This window comes from Heterocephalus glaber, unplaced genomic scaffold (assembly GCF_053883595.1).
Source record: "Heterocephalus glaber isolate CG9 unplaced genomic scaffold, H.glaber_assembly_v1.0 deba00001606, whole genome shotgun sequence".
NCBI classification, from domain to species: domain Eukaryota; kingdom Metazoa; phylum Chordata; class Mammalia; order Rodentia; family Bathyergidae; genus Heterocephalus; species Heterocephalus glaber.
In genome coordinates, this window is record NW_028258377.1 from 42,072,312 (window position 1) to 42,092,150 (window position 19,839).

At 42.0% G+C, this 19,839-nt stretch overlaps 1 protein-coding gene across 6 annotated transcripts in view; it reads right to left on the minus strand.

Annotated features, from left to right (window-relative positions):
- Positions 1-19,839, minus strand: part of Rnf130 (ring finger protein 130) — a 129,824-nt gene extending 109,985 nt beyond the window's left edge. For 2 of the 6 annotated variants that reach the window (XM_087194649.1, XM_087194651.1), the window contains exon 1: positions 19,182-19,839. In XM_087194649.1, the coding sequence (XP_087050775.1) occupies positions 19,182-19,591 (410 nt within the window). In that variant the 5' untranslated portion in view covers positions 19,592-19,839. The remainder of the gene's footprint in view (positions 1-19,181) is intronic. The other 4 variants (XM_013065256.3, XM_087194648.1, XM_004836739.4 and 1 more) reach the window with 4 other exon arrangements.

Genomic DNA, 19,839 nt, shown 5'->3' on the forward strand with positions numbered 1-19,839 from the left:
TTAAAAAAAGAAAGCCTCCCTGCAAAGTAAAAACAAAAAGAAACTGACAGAGGTATACTATTTCTACTTCTGTATGCACTGTCTTTAGCTACCACAAAAGGTTTTTAAAGAATCAGCTTTGAAAAGGAAAGCCAAAAAGCTAGTGAGACTTAAAATACAGACTTATTCCAGCTATTATTACTTATTAACTTAAGTGTTTGTCCTTAAGATACTAGCTTAGGGCTGTACCTCAGAGAAAGAGTGGTTGTATAGCATGTGCAAGGCCCTGGGGTTCAATCCCCCTATACACAAACAACAAAAACCAGAAACAACAGTGTATGTATAACATTTGTAAGTATGAGCTGTATATTGGGGATACATGTGCATGCACAAAAGAGAAAGTCTGTGTCTTATTACTTAGGTTAGAGGGGAGCCACAGTGGACACAAGAAACCACAGATGGCTGCAAGGGACACGGAGAGAAATGAACACATCTGAAAGATATTTAGGAGTCTGGATCAACAGGACCCAGTAATGAGATATGGGTGGGTGGGGTCTAGAGAGGGAGACGCTGGAGTTTCTGGCCACATACACTGGATAAAGAGGGTGCTGCTGACTGAAACAGCAAGTACTAGAAGAGAAACAGATTTTTGGTAGAAAGATGAATTGTCTTCGAAGGCTAAGGAGAAGAGGGCCATTCCAATCCTAAGCACTGTTGCAGCTCAAAAACATGACAACCCTTAAGTTTGGTGTTCTGGCATGCTGAATACTTTAAAGTGAAGGAGTGGAAGGGCCTCAGAAGGTCTCTCTCAGGTCTTCTACAGTCTTCCCGTCTCCTGCCCACTTTTCCCTTAAGTGGTTCACAGAAACCAGAATTCCTCTTTCCTAAGGCAATCACAGAAACCTGAACTCTTCTCCCCTCAAGCAAGCCGCAAAACCTTTCTTTGAAGATCCTCATTCCAAGACAGGTGGTGCCTAGGAGGAAGGAATACAATGCTGAGAGGACAAGAAGAAATTGGACAGGCAGGGCTTGCTGGCTGCTCCTTCAGTGTATTAGCAGCACCGTTTGGTCATACATAGCCTTTTGTCCAAACACACTTCTACACAGCTATCTATTCTTTATCGAATCTAAGCATCAAAACAGCTTTCTCTGGTTCTTTAGGTCTCTAAGGCTCCCATGTCACATAAAACTTCAATTAGATAAATGTTATACCTTTCTCTTTTTACCAGTGAAACCACTGAGCTAAATCCCCAGCCCAACCTTTCTCTTTTTAACCTGTCTTTGATTACAGGACTGTTTGCCATGATCCTAATGACAGATGAGGAAAGAAATACCTTTCTGTGCCTACAGCATATATCTAATATAGTAAAACGTGCTCATGAGTACAAAAAGACATGTACAATGTTTATGACTGCACAATGCTAAGCATACCCTCCTATCAAGTGCGACATCACCAATCTTTGAATGCCTTATTTGGATTCCTAAAAAAAAAAAAACAAAAAACAAGTGCCTACATGTCCATCAACAGTAAATGGAGAAATTACGATATATTCACAGGGGCTGACTAAAATTACTATCACATGCTAAAACATGAATTTATTTTACTACTATGAAACTAGTTATAAGAATACAAAGAAATGCACACCATGCTTCCACATATATTGTGATATAATTAGAAATATGTATTTAATCCTTGTCCCTTGTTCCTGACAGAGCTCCTAAAATCGTTAACAATTTCCTGAGTGATAAGGGTCAGAGGAGTACCATCTTTTTGTTATTCATGAGGGCGTTGTGAAACCCTTCAAACTGTAGCCAAGTCAAACAGGCATGTCAATATCCTGGGGCGCAACTAGTGTCTGAAGGAGATGCTGTGGATAGCCCTTAAGCTATGGGGCTGTGGTAGTTAGTATCCAGGGAGTTAGTATCAGAAGGAAATTGTTCAGATAATCAGTTGGTATCTCAAGAGAATCAGAGACTTGCTTGAGGGTGGGAAATACATATATTTGGTGTCGGAAGTGTTGTGAGTAAAGCAAAAACTTTACACATAAAGTTTAAAAGTGGGCCAAACCGGCTGCGCAAGAGCAAGGACCAAGTTCGATCCCAGTACCAAAACAAACAAACAAACAAAAGTGGGCCAAACTGCCTGTAATCCCAGCACTCAGAAGGCTCAGGCAGGAGGAGCCTCCAGTTCCAGGCCAGCCTGAACCAGATAGCAAGACCCTGTCTCAAAAAAAAAAGAAAAGAGCAAAAGGGGGGGGGGCAAAATCTCTGGTGTTCAGAGTCAAGATGGTATTCACTTTTGGACGGAAGAGTGAAGAAGTGCCTGGAAGAGGACACAGAGACTACGGAGCTGACCATTCTCTATTTCCTGTCCTTGTTCATGGGTGTGTTTTTGTATTCACTCGTAAACTAATTCATCCTGCTGCAGACTTGCTGTATGCTACAGTTAGTAAAAATGTTAATTTATTAATACCTGATCACTTTATTCCTCACATTAAAACACTTTATAGTTCCTAATACATGCTACAGTATGAATGAATGCAAGGATATTATGCTAAATTAAGTAAACCATTTTAAAAAGGACAAATATTGTATGACTCCATTTGTTTGAGGTTCTTGGAGTAGTCAAATTCACAAAGAGAGAAAGTAGAAGCATGACTGCTAGTGGCTGGATAGAGGGAGAAAAGGAAACTTGCTGCTTAACAAGTATGGAGTTTCAGTTTTACAGTGGCATGAATATACTTAATATTACTGAACTGTACACCAGAAAGTGGTTAAAATGGTAAATTTTGTATTTTATCATAATTAAAAATTTAACATGTAATTATTAGTAAAAACTGTAAATAAAAGGCAAAAATTTTAATTTTCTTTTGGTACTGGGGATCGAACTCGGGATCTTGCACTTGCGAGGCAGGCGAGGCACCACTGAGTTAAATACCCAGCCCTCAAAAAATTTAATTTTATTTTTGTGACACAGAGCACCTTGTGCATGCTAAGCAGATGCTCTACCACTGAGCTATACATCCCCAGCCCCACAATTTATAAAACACAAAAGCAACCTTCAACAGTCTCCCACTTCTCTTAGCACAAAGTCCAAGATCCTAACATAGTCTAGATTAAAAAACCCCTGAGTTTTATTATAGATCACTCTCTCCTTACTTTGTAAGCTTTCAGTATCTCAAGCACATTAATTATTTTTATACCTTTCTGTCTTCATGTTTCCTTGCCCTGAGGTGGTCTTCCTTTCTGCCTTCCTCTCAATTTAATTAATTTCTGCTCATGCTTCAGTCTCAGCATGACCATCATTTCTTCAGGGAAGCCTTGGCCAAATACACTGGATAGCGGTGGTGTTGCTGACTGATGAGTTCTAACTGTGCTCTGCACCATAATGCTTTTACCAAGGACTACTGTTAGTTACTCCTGTTACTGTCTAATACCTGTCTTCCTCACTAGGGAGTACACAGGTGCTGACTCACCTTACTTCCCCTACCAGACAGCATGCAGGTACATAGATCCTTAATGATTATTTGATAAATGAATACTTGAACCAACTGCTCTACCTGAATTTAGGATTTCTGATCCAGGTGAATTAGTCTGGTGACAATATGCACATGAGAAACTACATCATTGACACCTTTAAGGAATCACAGAAAAGTGATATTAGGAAACTAACCTGTGTAAGTAACTCTAATATTTACAAAACAATAAAGGCCCATTGTGTCAACAACAGACCAGTCAGGGTACTGCTAACTGGTTAGTAAAAATTCAGAAATGATTATTAAAGGAATCATTTATTTAAAAAAGGAATAACTTGTAGACATTGTGAAGAGAAAGCTGTAATCCCAGGTGCTAGCATAAGTTTGCTATGTGTAGGAAGCAGAATGACTCATCCAAAGATGTCTGTGTATGGACCTATGAATATGGAATGGTACAAGGCAAGAGGGAACTCAGACTGCAGATGAAAATGAGGCTGATAATCGGCTGCTTTATAATAGATTACCCTGGACCATCTGATTGGGCCCAGTGCAATCGCAAGGACTCTTTAAAACGTGGAAGAGAAAGGCAGAAGGCTGTCACAGTAGGGGGCGGGGGGCGTGGGTGGAGAAAGGGGCCACGCGCCAAGGAGCACGGGCAGCCTCAAAAGCTGGAAAGACATGAAACAGGTTCTCAGAGCCTGCGGAGGCAATGCAATCTTGGCAACACCTTTTCTTCAGCCTAGTGAGACCCATTTCAAGCTTCTGACATCCATAACTGCAAGGAAGTTCAATCTGTATGGTTTTAAATCACACCGTTTGTGATCATTTGTTACAGTGGCAATAGGAAACTAACACACTATGGCCAACCCAGGAAAGATTCCCTTTTCTTTCCTTGCCACAGTTCCTGGCCTGGCCAATGAGGAACAGAGTAAATACGTTTTTTTCCACCAAAGCATTTGATTATGTTTTTCTTAAGGTGTAATAAGACAAAGAAATAACACGCTAAATGAAAAGTCAATAAAATGAATCAGGTACGCAAGAGTGCCGATCAATGGAACAACGGCAACTCTCCTGGAAGGTTTTAGCAGCACCCACTACAAGGGTCTGTTTACTCTCCATATTTTCAAAATAACTTAAGAGTCTGTGGCCCATTTAGGGCTTCAAAAGACAACTGAATCTTTTAAAGCTTATCATAAGTTATTTAAACATGTATTTTTCTACAGAAAGCTCCATAGCTTTTGTCAAAATCTTAGCAGGATCCTAGATGAAGACAGAAAAACCAATGTTCATGACACTCATTAGAGGCTACTAGAAAGAGTAAAGACTCTGGATGACAAATCAGGATTCCAAAGACATCTTAACAGGCTGAATGAACAGGGTGAACCTAGCAAAGATAAAATTACACGGCTTAGATACAGATCAATGGAAAGATTTTAAAGGTTTAAACAAGAGTAAATTTAGTGTGAGTCAGTGATTACGATTATCAAAGTAATTTAGGTGTCCAGAAAAATGGAAAGAGTTCTGCTCTCTCCTGTACCAACAAACCCGAACCCTGAAATACTGGGTTCAATTTTAGGTTTCCTTTTTTATTAGTTTCCTGTGGCTGCCATAACAAATTATCATAAATATGCCGGTTTAAAACAACAGAAATTTAGTGTCTCACATATCTGAAAGCCAGGAGTCTGGTATTAAGGTTTTGGCAGGATCACTCACTTCCGGAGCTGTGAGAGAGAAACCATGTCAGGCCTTTCTCCTCGCTTCTGGTAGAATCTGGCAATCCTTAGCGTTTCCCGGCGTTATAGCATAATCTAGATGTACCTCAAAACCCTCAAGGGGTCTTAGGTGGGGCTTTTTCAGAGGTGGCTGAATCTAGAGTGTGTGACTGATTCAAGGTGCAATGCTTGGCCCGAGGGCACTAGGATTAAGGGCGTGAGTGGTGCCTACCCTAAGCAATCTCAACAAGATAAAAGGGGCAGGAAGATGCTGTTAAAGTCGCTTCTTGCTTCCGCTGTCTTCTGTCATGTACTGCTGCCCTTCTCCCACTCTGCTTTGGAGCCAGCTGATTATGGACTGAAACGTCTATGGACAGTGAGCCAAATAAACCTTTCCCCCTTTAACTTTGGGTGTGGGGTATTTTGTCTCAGCAATGAGAGAAAAGTTACTAAGACATCTGGCCTATAGCAGAATCACTCCAATCTGTTTCCTTCTTCCTATATCCTTTTCTGTGTGTCTCTCTGTATCCTCTCTTCTTATGAAGATGACATTCACGAGTCACTGGATTTAGGGCTCACTCTAAACTAGTATGTCATCTTGATCCTTAACTAATGACATCTGCAAGAATCCTTTTTCCAGATAAGGTCACATTCTCAGGTTCTAGGTAGACATGAATTTTTGTAGAATACTAGTCAACCCATGTCTTAGTTCATTCAGGTAGCTATATTAAAATACCTCAGATTGGGTAATTTATAAGAAGCATGAATTTATTCTTCTCAGTTCTGGAAGCTGGTGTGTCCAAGGTCAGGCACCAGCAGATTTGGTGTACGGAGGCCCAGCAATGCTTTTAAGATGGCACCTCCTACGTCAGAGTGGCAAACCTTTCAGAGACCAAGTGTCAAAGTGCAACCCCAAACCCACTTATTTATTGCAAAGTGCCAACGCTACAATTAAATCTGAATACTGGCCGGGTGTGGTGGTGTACGCCTGTCATCCCAGCCCTTGGGAGGCCGAGGCAGAAGGCTCGCTGTGAGTTCAAGGCCAGCCTGGGCTACATGGCAAGACCTTGTCTAAAACAAAACACAAAAACCTGAATATTGAAGCTTTAGTTTAGAAAAAACAACTCATACATGAACATCTTTTGTCTTAAAAGAAAAACACAGTAAAATACATGCCATAGGTTTGCCACCCATGTCCTGTGTGTTCTCAAATGCTACAAAACGGCATGTACACACACTCCCTCTGGTCTCTGTTTCTCATGAGGGTCCTATCCTCATTACCTAATCACCTCCTCTGGTCTCTACCTCTGCACATGGTCACACTGAGGATTAAGTAACAACATACTGATTTGGGCCAACATTCAGACCACACCAACCCACAGCACCCTCTCAATGGAGTACCCACAGACAAACGCATTCTGGGTTTAAATTACCACATTACTAAGAACGGTTGAAAGAAATAGGGATATGAAGCCTAAAAGAGGATATGGGTTAGACAAGGAAATTAACAACTGTCTACAAATATTTAAACCAATTTTTCTAACATTCAGTTTTAGAGAGATGAATGTGGTGGATTTCTGTCACTACATGTTTTCAAGCTTAAATTGTACAATCTGTTGGAAGGATGAAGCCTCAGATGGGCAGCTAGACTTCTTGATCATTAATGGCTAAGTTCTAAGAGCCTAATTCCTCTCCCTGTCTCAAAGTCTATTCCTTTAAATGGCAACTGAACAGAACCAAAGAACTGTAAAGCTCCACTAATACAGCAAACACTGTGAGGGAAGTAAGGAATACAGGTGGTGGGATGCCAGCCAGAAAGTACTCACTGACAAGATAACTTAGAAGCCTTAGGAAGTGAAAGCACATCAGAATGGTTCTAGCAGGTGAACAAGAGCGACACAAACGAATGGTGTGGGAGGGCTGAAGCTGACCAGAGGAGGAGTGTCTAAACATCACAGCAAAGGTTCTCCAAGTTTGGGCTGGTGAGAAGCCACTGAAGGGGTTTATATGAGGAGCAACATGGCCAGGTGACCGTCAAGAGTATTCCGGTTACTGCACGGAGAAAGACTGATGGAAGTTAGAAGTAGCAGACAGACCAAGGGGAGTGAGGTGACAGCTGCTTGGATTAAGATGGCAGCTGTGAAAATGGCAAACAACAGATGTGACACATTCTGAAGGTGAACTATGAAGGACAGATTAGATGTAGAATGTGAGGAAAAGACACAAGGATGATTCCTAAATTTGTTTAAACAACAAGCGTGGACAGGGATGTTACTTACTGAGAATAGTGGGCGTTGTGGTAGTAAATTGGGAGGTTACAAGAAAAAAAGCTCCATTTGGGGTTTGTCAATTTAGAGATGAACTTCAGACATTTAAGTAAATGTACCAAGTAGGCAGGTGAATGTATGAAGGTAGAGCTTAGAGGACTAGCCTAGGCTCAGAAATATGAATACAAAAAAGAGGTGACAGGGGGCACACACAAAGAAAGAATGTCTTAGGAGCTGTCTTATGCCTTTAAATTATTTTTGAATTACCGAACACTGTCACTGTTAAGGGTCCATTTAGTTTTGTTTAGCATTTATGATTTCAAACCTGTCAGCTGGGTTCTAAGATTTTCCTCAGCAATATTCCGTTGCTTGTCAAATGTGATACAGGAAAGGGAAAAAGGGTGATTATCATGAAGAGTCACATTATTGTATCAAAAAGGGGAGAAATGAGAAGGCAGGTGGGGCTGAAAGGTAACTCACTGCCCAATGAGAGCCAAGGGAAAGGATCAGACTGTGCTTAGTTCAGTTGATGCTGAGGGCTTATCACCATGAATTGGGCAGAAAAGTAGCTGCCAGAGAAAATGGAAACAACACTGAGTCAGGCGTGGAATGGCTATGACAGTAAATTATTTTAGGTTCACAGACTAAACTTGTTAATGAAATAAAATCACTTGATTCCACAGCATTTCCTGACCTCACTGGTTAGTTTCTCCACAGTCCTACATCCCACAGCATGTCACTGGCATTGGAGAAGAGTTCCGAAGGTGGCAAACCGGGAACTTCTTCAAAGGGGAAAAAATAGGGAGCATATTTGTTTGCAGTGAGCAAAGAGGAAAAAGGGGAAATCTTATTGATGGATCTATGAAAAAGGAGAATTCACCCAATGGATTATGAAAAAAACATTTGCATACTGCATCTCACTTGTCCTCGATCCCCAGAGGCAACCAACTTTTAACTATTTTTAATTGTTCTGGTGGCCCACCTTCACAGTCCTAAATGGGCTGAGAGACATTATTTCTTGGTTTGTCAACATCAATGGTGGATTTGCAATGTCACAAATCAGGAGTCTGATTTCTTCATTTCCACTTTCTTTTGATTTCAATATCCTTTCATTATTTTCCTCCATGGTTAAAATTTTCTGGTTTCTTTTTTCTTTTCCTTCTTTGCTTTTTCAGTACTAGGGATTGAACTTAGAGCCTTTGCATTAAGCTACAGCCCCAGTCCTTTCTATTATTTACTTTAAGAAAGGGTTTTGCTAAATTGCTCAAGCTGGGCTGGCACTTCTAATCCTCTGCTTCAGCTTTCCAGAATGCTGGGATTACAGCCATGGCCCACTGCACCTGGCTCATACTACCTAAGTCTTCATTCTGAGAGCTAAACATATTGGCTCGCTTAGCTGTCCCTAGTATCTCTTTTCTCTCTTGAATTTCTCTAATTTTGTCATCCAAATTTGTATACCCTTAAGGTTGATAAAGCTGACTTTCTGCTCTGCAACTACAATTAAGTCTTCCATGCTTTAGTAACAGATTAATTCTAAACAGCAAAAATCAACACAACCAATAGGAGTTAGAATAATTCTATGAAAGTTTTACAGAGAAGTCTGTGCTCAGAGTCCTTTTCCTTCTTCGGGATTTAGTTACTACTCAAAATCATGTGACGTTTCAGCTTGCTTTACGTTTGGACCAAGTAGTCTCAGTTGCAGAGTTCTTCTTATCTTACTAGGAAAGATATGCCCCTTTCACCATATTATTAGTAGCTTAGGTTCCTACCCATTCTAACCAATGCCTGGAGTTCATTCTGTTCTCTGGATATTAGGGAATAAGCTTAGACAAGAAAAGAGGTTTGGGGATGTCACTAAGAGTGTGGTAGAGGGCATGCCTAGCATATGCATGGCCACAGGTTCAATGCTCAACACTGTAAGATAAATAAATACATGCTAATAGATATGTACTTCTCCCTGGCGAGCCTCTTCAGGATAATCAGCACGACCCAAGATTTTCCCTTTGTCGTGAAAATTGACAATGATTTGTGTGTGTGTGCTGGTGGAGTTCAAATTCAGGTCCTCACACATGCTCTACCACAGAGCTGTATCTCCAGCCCCATAGTAATTTGCTAAAAAGAGAAGGATGTAATTGATGATAACCTAATTATTATAAACTATAACAATTATTTCTGTATATTACGTTGAGCCTTTGTCCGCTGTAACCAAATTTAACACAGTCATAATTCAATCACTTTGTGTTTACTTTTGTTAACACACACTAAGCTTTTATGATTCTCTTTTAGGCTATGTAACATTCCACTGAGCGGATATTTCGTAATTTACTAAATGTACTTGAGAAGTGGTACAAAGCAGTGGTTAAAGCATGGGCACTGCCTTCAGATGCTTCCATCAGGTCCCAGCTCTGTCAAATCCCTGAGGCCAGTGAATTGTCTCATTCTCTTTAATTCACCCAACACTAACTGCTCAGCACCATACTACTAGTACCACAGTAATCACTGAATATACAAGAGTGGATACAAGACACAGGATCTCTGCCCCCAGAAACAAAGAAAACGGATATATAGTTTCTAACCCTTAGTGCTATGAAGAAAAAGGGCAGCAAAGCTAACACAGGAGAAAGCACCACCCATGGCTGCTGAGGATTAAATGGAGTCCATGTAAAATACCTGGCACCATGCTTGGTACACAGTATGTGCTCAATGCATATTAGCTGCTACATCACTATCTGGGATAAACAGTATCTGCTTGTTATATTTCCTCTTCTTTTTTCTGTCACTATAACTCCTACACATTTTCAAGGCTGACTTCACTGCCAGAAGTTCGATATAGGTCTTTCTCTTCTTTTTTTCGAGACAGGGTCTTACTGTGTAGTCCCAGCTGACCTTCAACTCCCAATCCTGCCCCAGCGTCTCAAGTGGTGAGATTACAGGCATATGTCACCATGCACAGTGGATATAGGTCTTTTTAAATAAAATCTACTTTTCTTCTCCTCATGTTCATGTTTTCTTTGACCACCTTGAACACACTAAGTATATTAATAAGTGCTGGTACAACAGCTTCATCTACAATGCTTCATCTGTGTCATTTTAGGGTCTTTTTGTTTTTTTACCAACTTCTTTTATTATTGGGTCATATTTTCCTGCTTTTTTGCAAGCCCAGTGATTCTCGAGTGAGGTGTTAGTTTCATATTTTATGTTTTCTGGAGCTGGATTTTGATATATTCCTTTAAATATTGGTGGGTTTTGTTCTGGGGTAAGTTAAGTAACTTGGAATAGGTCAGATTCTGTTTTCTACATTGATAATATTAATTTTATTAGGTGTTAATTGATCAGTACATTATCAATGATCTATTAAGCATATGAAGTGTTTCTTAAATGTTTTGTTTACATCTGGGCTGCATCTTTTTTGTTAATGTTGTGACCTCCTTTATTTTATGAAAAAATAAAGTTTCATTATCAACTAATAAGAGAATAATAGTTATTACACTGTGTATCGTTATCTTCAAAGTGGTTACTCAGTACCAGACATAGACCAAAAAGATTCTTACAGATTCTTTTTTAAAATTTGCCTTTAAGCTTCAGGGGGAGGGGAGGGGTCCAGAACAGGCTTTGGTCTAGGAGTAATTTGGCCTCGCACCATGTCCTGTGTACGAGGAGGTCATTCTACTCTGACCAGAGAGAATATGAACTACTCCCAGCCACACTAGAACTCTAAGAACTGTCATGCATGCTATGCATGCTAATTTCTAGCCATTCTCCCTGGCCTCCAGTAGCGTCTTCACGGATGTGCAGACTGGTGCTAAACCAAATACGCACAGCAATTCACAACTGGCTCTCGGCACAACCCTCTCATCTTCAGACAGTGAAGCTGCCTCAGCCTTCTGGAGCTCCGATCTCTATCTCATCAACTCAGAGGACCACTTGACTCCATTTGGGTTTGCCTTTTGTGTTATATTCTCCCACTGCTAAGACAAAATACTCAGTGCCCAAAGTTAAAGGGGAGAGGGTTTGTTTGGCTCACAGTCTGTAGAGATTTCAGTCCATAATCAGCAGGCCCCAAGGCAGAGCGGCACATGGCAGAGGGGCATCGTAGAGAAACCCTGTGCAGCACCCACATGGTAGCAAAAGCAACAAGGGACCTTAGCAACATCTTTCTGCCCATTAGCTTATCCTCACTACTGGGATTATGGCGGTGCCAAACCAATCAGTGTACTGGTTTAGTAATTACCCACCCTTAATCCCAACATCATACACTCTAGATTTAGCCACCTGTGAAAAAGCCACCTGTGACCGCATGAGGCTTTAGGGGGACATCTAGATCCAAACTACAACACTTTCCCTCTGCTGCAGGCTGGAAACTCCCCAAGAAAATGCTGGGCAGTGGTGAGTCTCCCTTATTTATTTCCCTTCTCTCAGGAAGCAACGTTTTGGGGTGTTTATTGACCGGCATCTAAAATTGCTGTTTCATAACTCTGTCAAGTGTTCTAGTCAGGTAAGGTGGGAAGGTAAACCAGTCTCTGCTTCTCTACTATGGCTGGAAGTTCTCATGTTGAGTTCAAAGTCTACTTTTTCAAAGAAAACTTTCTGGGCTATAAGTCTGAACATTTTTTCATTTTCCTGGTTTCTGTACCACTTATGATCTAGCACAATAATGGAAGCTCTCTAGGATTCTATATCACTACTGTCACCTCATATACAAATCTTCTTAATATGCCTTAATTGCCATCAGTTTACTAGCAGATGAAGCATCACAGGATTAAATGCTACCACATATTTGATTGACTTATAGTGCCAGGTACAGTCTTAGGTGTTTGGCTAAAAGAAAGAAGACATGATTCTGCAGCACAAGCTCAGTTTGGGACAAGTTAGGAATCAAATCCTTGTCCACAGAATAGAAAGCTAAGGTATAAATGAAGATTTATAACAGAGATCACCAAATTTTTTCTTACAGGGACTAAAAATAAGTATTTTAGATTTACAGGCTCGCTAGGTTCTTGTCAAAACCACTCAACTGTGGGGGTATAGTATGAAAGCAGCTACAGGCACCATGTAAACAAATAGCCATAGCTTTGTCCCAATATTACTCTTTACAGACCCCTGCTTCAGAACAAAATCCATTTATAAATTGAAGATATCCTGCAGTTTTTATAGTGGCATGTCCTAGCTGTGATAATCCGATAGGGCTGATCTCGTTAACAAGACCACCAAGTTTTCTCAGGCAGGAATTCCATACCATCCATGTCTTTTGCACATACCACAGGGCTTACACAACACAAGCACAGAGTATGTGCTTATTAAGTGGGGTTTTTTTTGTACTGGGAATCAAACTCAGGGCCTCAGGTTTGCCAGGCAGGCACCACCCCATTGAGCTACATCCCCAGCTTATTAAGTGGTGGGGTTTTTTTGTACCAGGGATCGAACTCGGGACCTTGGGCTTGCAAGGCAGGTGGCGGCACCACTGAGCTAAATCCCTGGCCCTTATTAAGTGTTTTTGATTCATTTCATTTGCTACCTGAAGGGTTCCCTTTGTTCTATTCAAAACTGCCTCTAACAGTAAAGAAAGCTACACTATTACAATTTACATAAATAATAACCAGGCATGAAATACTTAATGACAATAAGACAAACAAAAGTTGATGGTATAAAAAATAGTTTTGGTCCTTGTAAATAGGTCAAGACTGCTATATTTTTGAAAAAGTAACCCTGAAAGACAGGCATGGTGCCACACAACTGTCATCCTGGCACCCTGGGAGATAGAGACCGGAGGATTCCAAGCCCAAATCCAACCTGCCAGTTTGGTAAGACCCTGCCTTAAAATTAAAAAGGGCTGGGAATGTAGTTCAGTGTGAAGGTCCTAGGTTCAATTTTTAGTCCCACGAAAACAAAAACAAACCTAACCCTGAAGACTGCCCATTTATCCCTCAATGGGAACATGGACCCAAAGACAAGCCTTCTTTGAGAACTATGTAAAGAAAGAATGAAAAAAAAAAAAAAGAATGAATGCATAAAACATTAAAAATGTTTCCTTCCTTTATAGCTCCTCTCTGTCTCTTTTAAACAACTCTCATTACGCTTTGTGGGTAAACACTTGATTCACTACAACTACCTCTAAATAACTTCCGAACGCTACCAAAATTCAAACCTATCAAGAAAAGATTTAATATACTACAGATATTTTTAACCATTCAAAAAAGATAAACTCACAAAACTAATGCTAACAATGTTACTTCATTGCTACATGATACGTACATATATATGTACACTCTACCATGTGACTGGTTTGAAAAGGACAACACTTTCCTTAGTGGGTATGTTTGGGCAAATTTAATTGTCTTATTACTTTACAGTCACACCTTGTTTAAGGTGAGAGGCACCTTAGAAACTATCTAGACTATTCTTTCCAATGAAGGATTTCCCTTTTATAACATTCAAAAATGATGCTCTGTAGTTTGTTCAGCTCTTAAAACTTGTACTCAGAACTAAACATAAACAAAAACTGAAGGTGTGTCTGACCTTAATGCAGTGGGACTGCACTGGCCTAGAACAGTGATAGTGAACCTTTTAGAGACTGAGTGCCCAAACTGCAACCCAAAACCCACTTATTCATCGCAAAGTGCCAGCACTGCAATTAACCTGAGCATTGAAGTTTCAGTTTAGAAAAAACAACTCTATATTAACATCTTTCATCTTACAAGAAAAACACAATAACAGCTTCTAATGATTCAAAAGCTTTTTACTGAAAGGTAAAAGTTTGCATTTGGTGTGCTTTTGCACAAGTAATGTGATCTTCGCTGTTGTGTGTGTGCCGATAATTTGTCAAACCTTGGCTCACAGTTTGTTAGTCTGGGAGCAACACATGTAGTGCTCTACTCCATTCCGAGCATGCGCATGGCCCCTATGTGCGTTGTTATCAGATGCTCAGGCCACTAGGCTCCTGTGTGCCTGCTGCAGCACATGTGCTATGGGCTCTCCACCATTGCCCTAGATCCAGACATAGCACAAGATTAACCTGGACAAGGTCAGGGACAGTTCACAGGCTTTGACGTGCAAAGTGAAGCTAAGCCTGCTTTCCTCTCAACAAGCCTCAATGAAGATTACACACTCATTTCTGTGAACTTTTCTCTTAACTTCAACCCACTGAGATCTTAGAAATCCTGACTCTGTCACTGAATGTATCAGTTAAATACACCATGTTTTTATCAAAATCATTCACACAGCAATCAAAGATCTTCATAGTATAAACAATAGCTCTTTCTCTTTTTTTGGTACCGGGGATCGAACTCGGGACCTTGCGCTTTCGAGGCAGGCAGCGGAACCACTGAGCTAAATCCCTGGCCATATACACAATATCTATGACAGGACTTGCAGTAACAGAAACAGAAAAATAGGGAGGTGGAGGTTAGGGACTTGGTGGGGAGGTTGAGTGATTCTTTAAAAATATTCTAATATTTGTATGCTAATGGAAATCATCCAAAAGTGAAGGAAAAATGTATGTAAAAACATTTTCTGAGTTAGGCATGATGGTGCATTCCTGTACTCAGGAGGCTGAAGGAGGATAATCTTGAGTTGGAGCTACATAACAAGATCCTGTCTCAACAAACAAACCCCTAGCACCCCACAAAGCTGTCAAGTTCAATATAATTTAATTTTTCTTGCCTGGTTATTTAATTATGTCAACTCTTGGTTTTTAGAGCCTCCAGCTTTCAGAATTCTGAATATTCAGTCTCTGTTCCCAAAATTATATGTACTTTTTCTCTAAATATTTTGAAATGTGTCTCAGTTCACTAGCTCCTGCCTTTGCCATTCTGAATTCTAACAGTATTACAGGATCCCTTTCACCCAAACTCCTGTTTTCACATCAATGTCTCTCACTATTTATGAGAATTTCTAAAATCAATTTCAGGTTCATTAAAGGATCCATTAAAGGGTTCATCCAATAGGATCACTTTTTAAAAAACATAAAAATCTAAGAATTGTTTTTAAAATTTTATTGCATGCTTATAGTCAGGAAGACATTGAAAAGGGTTTATCATTTTGTAAAACTGTTCTCTTAGGCTGTAATATCCAATTCTGAAAATTTCTAAGCAAGGCAAAAGGTGGCTGATACTGAATTTCTCCCACCAGCACATCTGCATACATAATTACATCACCAACACAGGGCTTTCTCCTCTCCCAACCCCCAGCCCAGGCTCAAACACAAAGTCAGTGTGCACACACATAAAGCACATTTACAATGTCTCCTCCCCAGTACACACTGGCTGTTCAGCTCTGCAAAGGTATCAAACATTTTGTTCCTATTTCTAAGCTTACTATTTCAGTAAGTATTGTAATAAGAAAGGAACTATCATCTATGCATAACCGTACGACTCGGTCCTTAAAACTCCATTTTTTCAAAGTAGAACACTTGTTTACCAAGTATTTTACAAGGCAGAAGTATAACTCTTTCCAAAACGTACTTTCAAAATACCAAAGCATCTAAGAAAAAAATGGTTTATTTGTCTTTTAAAGGTGAAGGACAAGGTGGGGATATAGTTCAGTGACAGAGCACTTGCCTAACGGTTAACGTGCAAGGCCCTGGGTTAAATCCCCACTACCACCACCAAAGCAAAAAGAAAAAAGTTAGAGGACAAATAATCTTATTAATTCTCACATGCCTAACTTTGTAATGCATACATGTCTGCGAGTTGCACTGAAAAACAAGAAAGGTTTCTATTTCACAAATCAAGCCATTGATGTAAAACAAGCCATTATGTTAAGTTCTAGGAAAACAGGGTCAGCTCTCGTAGTTTTATGTCTTTATGTTCATTTCTGTCCCTCACTCTCAAAATGAATTTCCATGAATTTCAGATCTATGGGCCATAGGTGGTTTTGAGCCAGGAATTGTGTCTCCTAACTTTTGAGCTTGTGTGTATATATATATATATATATATAGTTTGAATATCACTTTGTTATGCCAATATACATGAAGGTCTCAATAAATACGTCAAAAATTCTCTTCAATTGAGAACGATCAGTGTCAAGGTCATTAATACAATTTTTTTCTGAAAATATACAAAATTAAAATTCACTAAATCAAGACCGTAAAGTACCCCCATATATTATTAGCATTTTAAACCATTTTCTTAAACATGAGTAATTTTAGCAGATTTCTACCATATTCTTATTTTCAAAATATTTTAACAGGTTTCTACTGCACAAGCAGAGGAACTTCTTGGATTTCATGTAAACAATGGTTAGAAACAATTTATAGGTAGACTAATTTTTAAATAGTCCCCACTAGAATGACAGCTTCAGAAAGACAGGATTTTTTTAAGAAATCAGTTTTATTCACTGCTGCTGCCACTCTCTCCTTGCCAGAGTCTTGAATGGTGCTTGGCACGCAGTGGGATTTTACTCAGTATTTGCTGGGCTGAAAGAACATACACTGTAGGCCCCTTGGTACGAAGCCAGACTCAAACCACCTGCAGGATCCTACCATCAAATGAGGAAAGTCGCGCAATTCTCCTGTGGTACAGATGGAAAACAACACCCCAGGGAATCAAGGAAAGGAAGACAAGACAGAACTCAGAAAAACTGACTACACACAGTCTTCATGTATGGCTTCACAAATGTGTTCATTGTGTTGTAGTGTCTAAAACCTCACCAATTTAGAGATTGTTTTAGGTTAACATGTCTACTCATTTAAGAATTCAAGAACCAAGCCTGGTGCCTCTATAATCCCAGCACTTTGGGAGGCTGAAGCAGGAGGATTGTAAATTCAAGTTCTACCTGGGATAACTTAGCAAAACCCAGTCTAAAAATAAAGAATAAAGAGGGCTGCATAGATACAGGTCAGTATGAAGGCCCCGATTTCAAGCCCCAGCACCCTCAACAAACAAACAAACACCATTTAAACCTCTCACACCTTAAGCGGTAAATACATCATCATTCTATTTTCCAGATGAAGAGACTGAAGCTAAGTGGCAACATTACATAGCCCGTGTGACACAATATCCACACGTCACAAGTCTGACTCAGAGTTTTTAATCTTACGATGCTACTTCGTGAGAGGGCAACAGGACTACCCCATCCTGTTTGGAACTAAGACAAAACTTCCTTAAAGATGGGGCTGGGGGGTGGGGTTGACATACAAGCAATACAGATTTTAAGTACTTGGAACACTTTGGAGGCAAGAATGTAAAGTTAGGGCCAGAGATCTGATGTGCCCGAGGGAACCAAGCCCCAAAGACAAACCACAGATTTCAAAACTCATACAGGGACAGCTCTTGCTCCAGAACTGCTTGCCTCTCTTCCTCTTCCTCCCCTTCCACGTGACCTTTAGGTTCTCCTCGCCAGAAAATAGACTAGCATTGTTAGTGCCATAGTTTGGCAACATTATGTGTCCCAACCACAGTGACTGGCACAGAGCAGGCACGCAAATATTTACTGAATGAACGAGAGACAAAAGTTATTTCTAAGCCTAGCAGGGACCCTACCTGCTGCTTTTAAGAAAGATGAGACGTGCGCGTGACGTGTAAAATGAACTTTGAAGAGTTCAGACTAAGTTGGGCACAGGCTATAGTAAAACCCTACATGTTTTCTTTTTCCTCAGCCAAACTGACTCAAAGAAGAAAGCAACTTAACATGCTGCCATACAAATACACACCTCAGAGATGCATGAAGTTTTAATATTTTGCATGACGACCACAAAGGGCATTACTTTATTCAGGTTGCCTAGCTTTGGGCATCTTAACATAAATAATAGTTTCTTGGGCCAGAGATTTAGCTCAGTGGTGCCGCCACCTGTCTCGCAAGCGCAAGGTCCCAAGAGTTCGATTCCCGGTACTAAAAAATAAATAAATGAATAAATAAATAAATAATAATAACAGTTTCTTTAAAAAAGAAAAAAAACCCCTCAGCATTCTCAAAGTGAGAGTGGGAGTGGAGAAGAGAGCAGGCGTTTTTCCAAAAGTTCACAACGTGCCAACCCCATGCCCCACCATCATACACCATGACTGGTATCTTCTCCTTTGAAACACGACCAGTAATTTAAGAAAATGTTAAGTGCCAGACCAAATCATTAACTAAACAGAGCCCGTGTTTACAGAAAACCACGGAGACAAATCAAACGGCCTCAAAGACAATTCTTGACGATTTCACCTACTTCCCTGTTGGTCAGCACCCACGATCTGAAGACTTGGCTACTAGTCCCAACTGGTCTCAGACTCTTCATAATGGGAAATGTTCTGGCTCAAATTACAGTAAAACTGCTGGGGCAGAACAAGAGCCAAAAGCAACAGGGACGATTCCCATTTTCCTCGTCCATCCCCCTCCCATTCGCCACTTCAGGAAAAAGGGCCCATTTCTACGTTAGAGAAAGGGCCTCCCATCCTTCGAGATCCACGCGGCGTTGCCCCCGGGATTTCAGGAACAAACCTGCCGGTTCCAAACTACGGGTTAGGATCGCATCCCCCACGCGTTAGTTCTGCGCTCTTGCACCACCTCCTTTGTCTCAGCTGTCCCTGCAAACTCGCAGTTCAATGCCCTCCGGTAAACAAGCTACCCAAACGGAAAGAGGGAACATTCGAAGTCTTTTTTCTTCTAAGGAACGGAAAAAACCCAGGACGCTTCGGGAGCCTCCTTCCAGCGGGGGAGGCCGGGCCCCCGCGGACCTTCGCCCGGCGCCGCAGCCGAGCCCCGCCCGGGACCGGCCGGGGACCGGGACCCCAGGCCCGCCGCCTCCGCACGCGCCCGGCCCGCCTCACCTCCGTGGATGGGCAGCGGCGCCAGCACCTGGCCGCGGACCTCGGCCTTGGGCGAGTCGAGCCCGTAGCGCCCGCGGTCGATGCGGAACGTGAGCGGGGCGCCGCGGCCGGGCTCCCGCACCGTCACGTTGATGAGCGCCGTGTAGTACTCCTGGCTCGCGTTGTCCGCCCGCGCCGGCCACAGGCTGCAGGCCAGCAGGACGAGCGCGGCGAGCCGGGCCGGGCCTGCCCGCGCCGCGCCGCCCATCGTCCCTCCGGCCGCCGCCGCTCGCGGACTGGGCTCCCGGGCCGGCGCGGAGAGACAGGGCGGGCGCGGGCGGGGCTGCGGCGGGAGCGCGCGCGCACGAGCACGGCCCTGCGCGCCGCTCACTGCCCTCACGTGCGCGGCCCGCTCGCGGCTGCGCGCTCATGCGCCGCTCGGCGAGGACGACGGCTCAGGCTGTTCGCGGTCGTTTCCTCAGGGCCCCCCGAGAGCCGAGGGGGCGGACACCCTCCATTCTCTCAGCTCCGCACGGCTGACCGGGTGGGCCGCGGGAGGACACAGAGGGGCAGTGAGGGGTGGCTCCGCGCGAGCCCAAGGCCGATCAGAGGCGCAGGAAACCTGGAGGGCCCGGCTGCCACCTTCAGCGCGTGCCCGCCGCCCCGCCCCTTCCCTCCG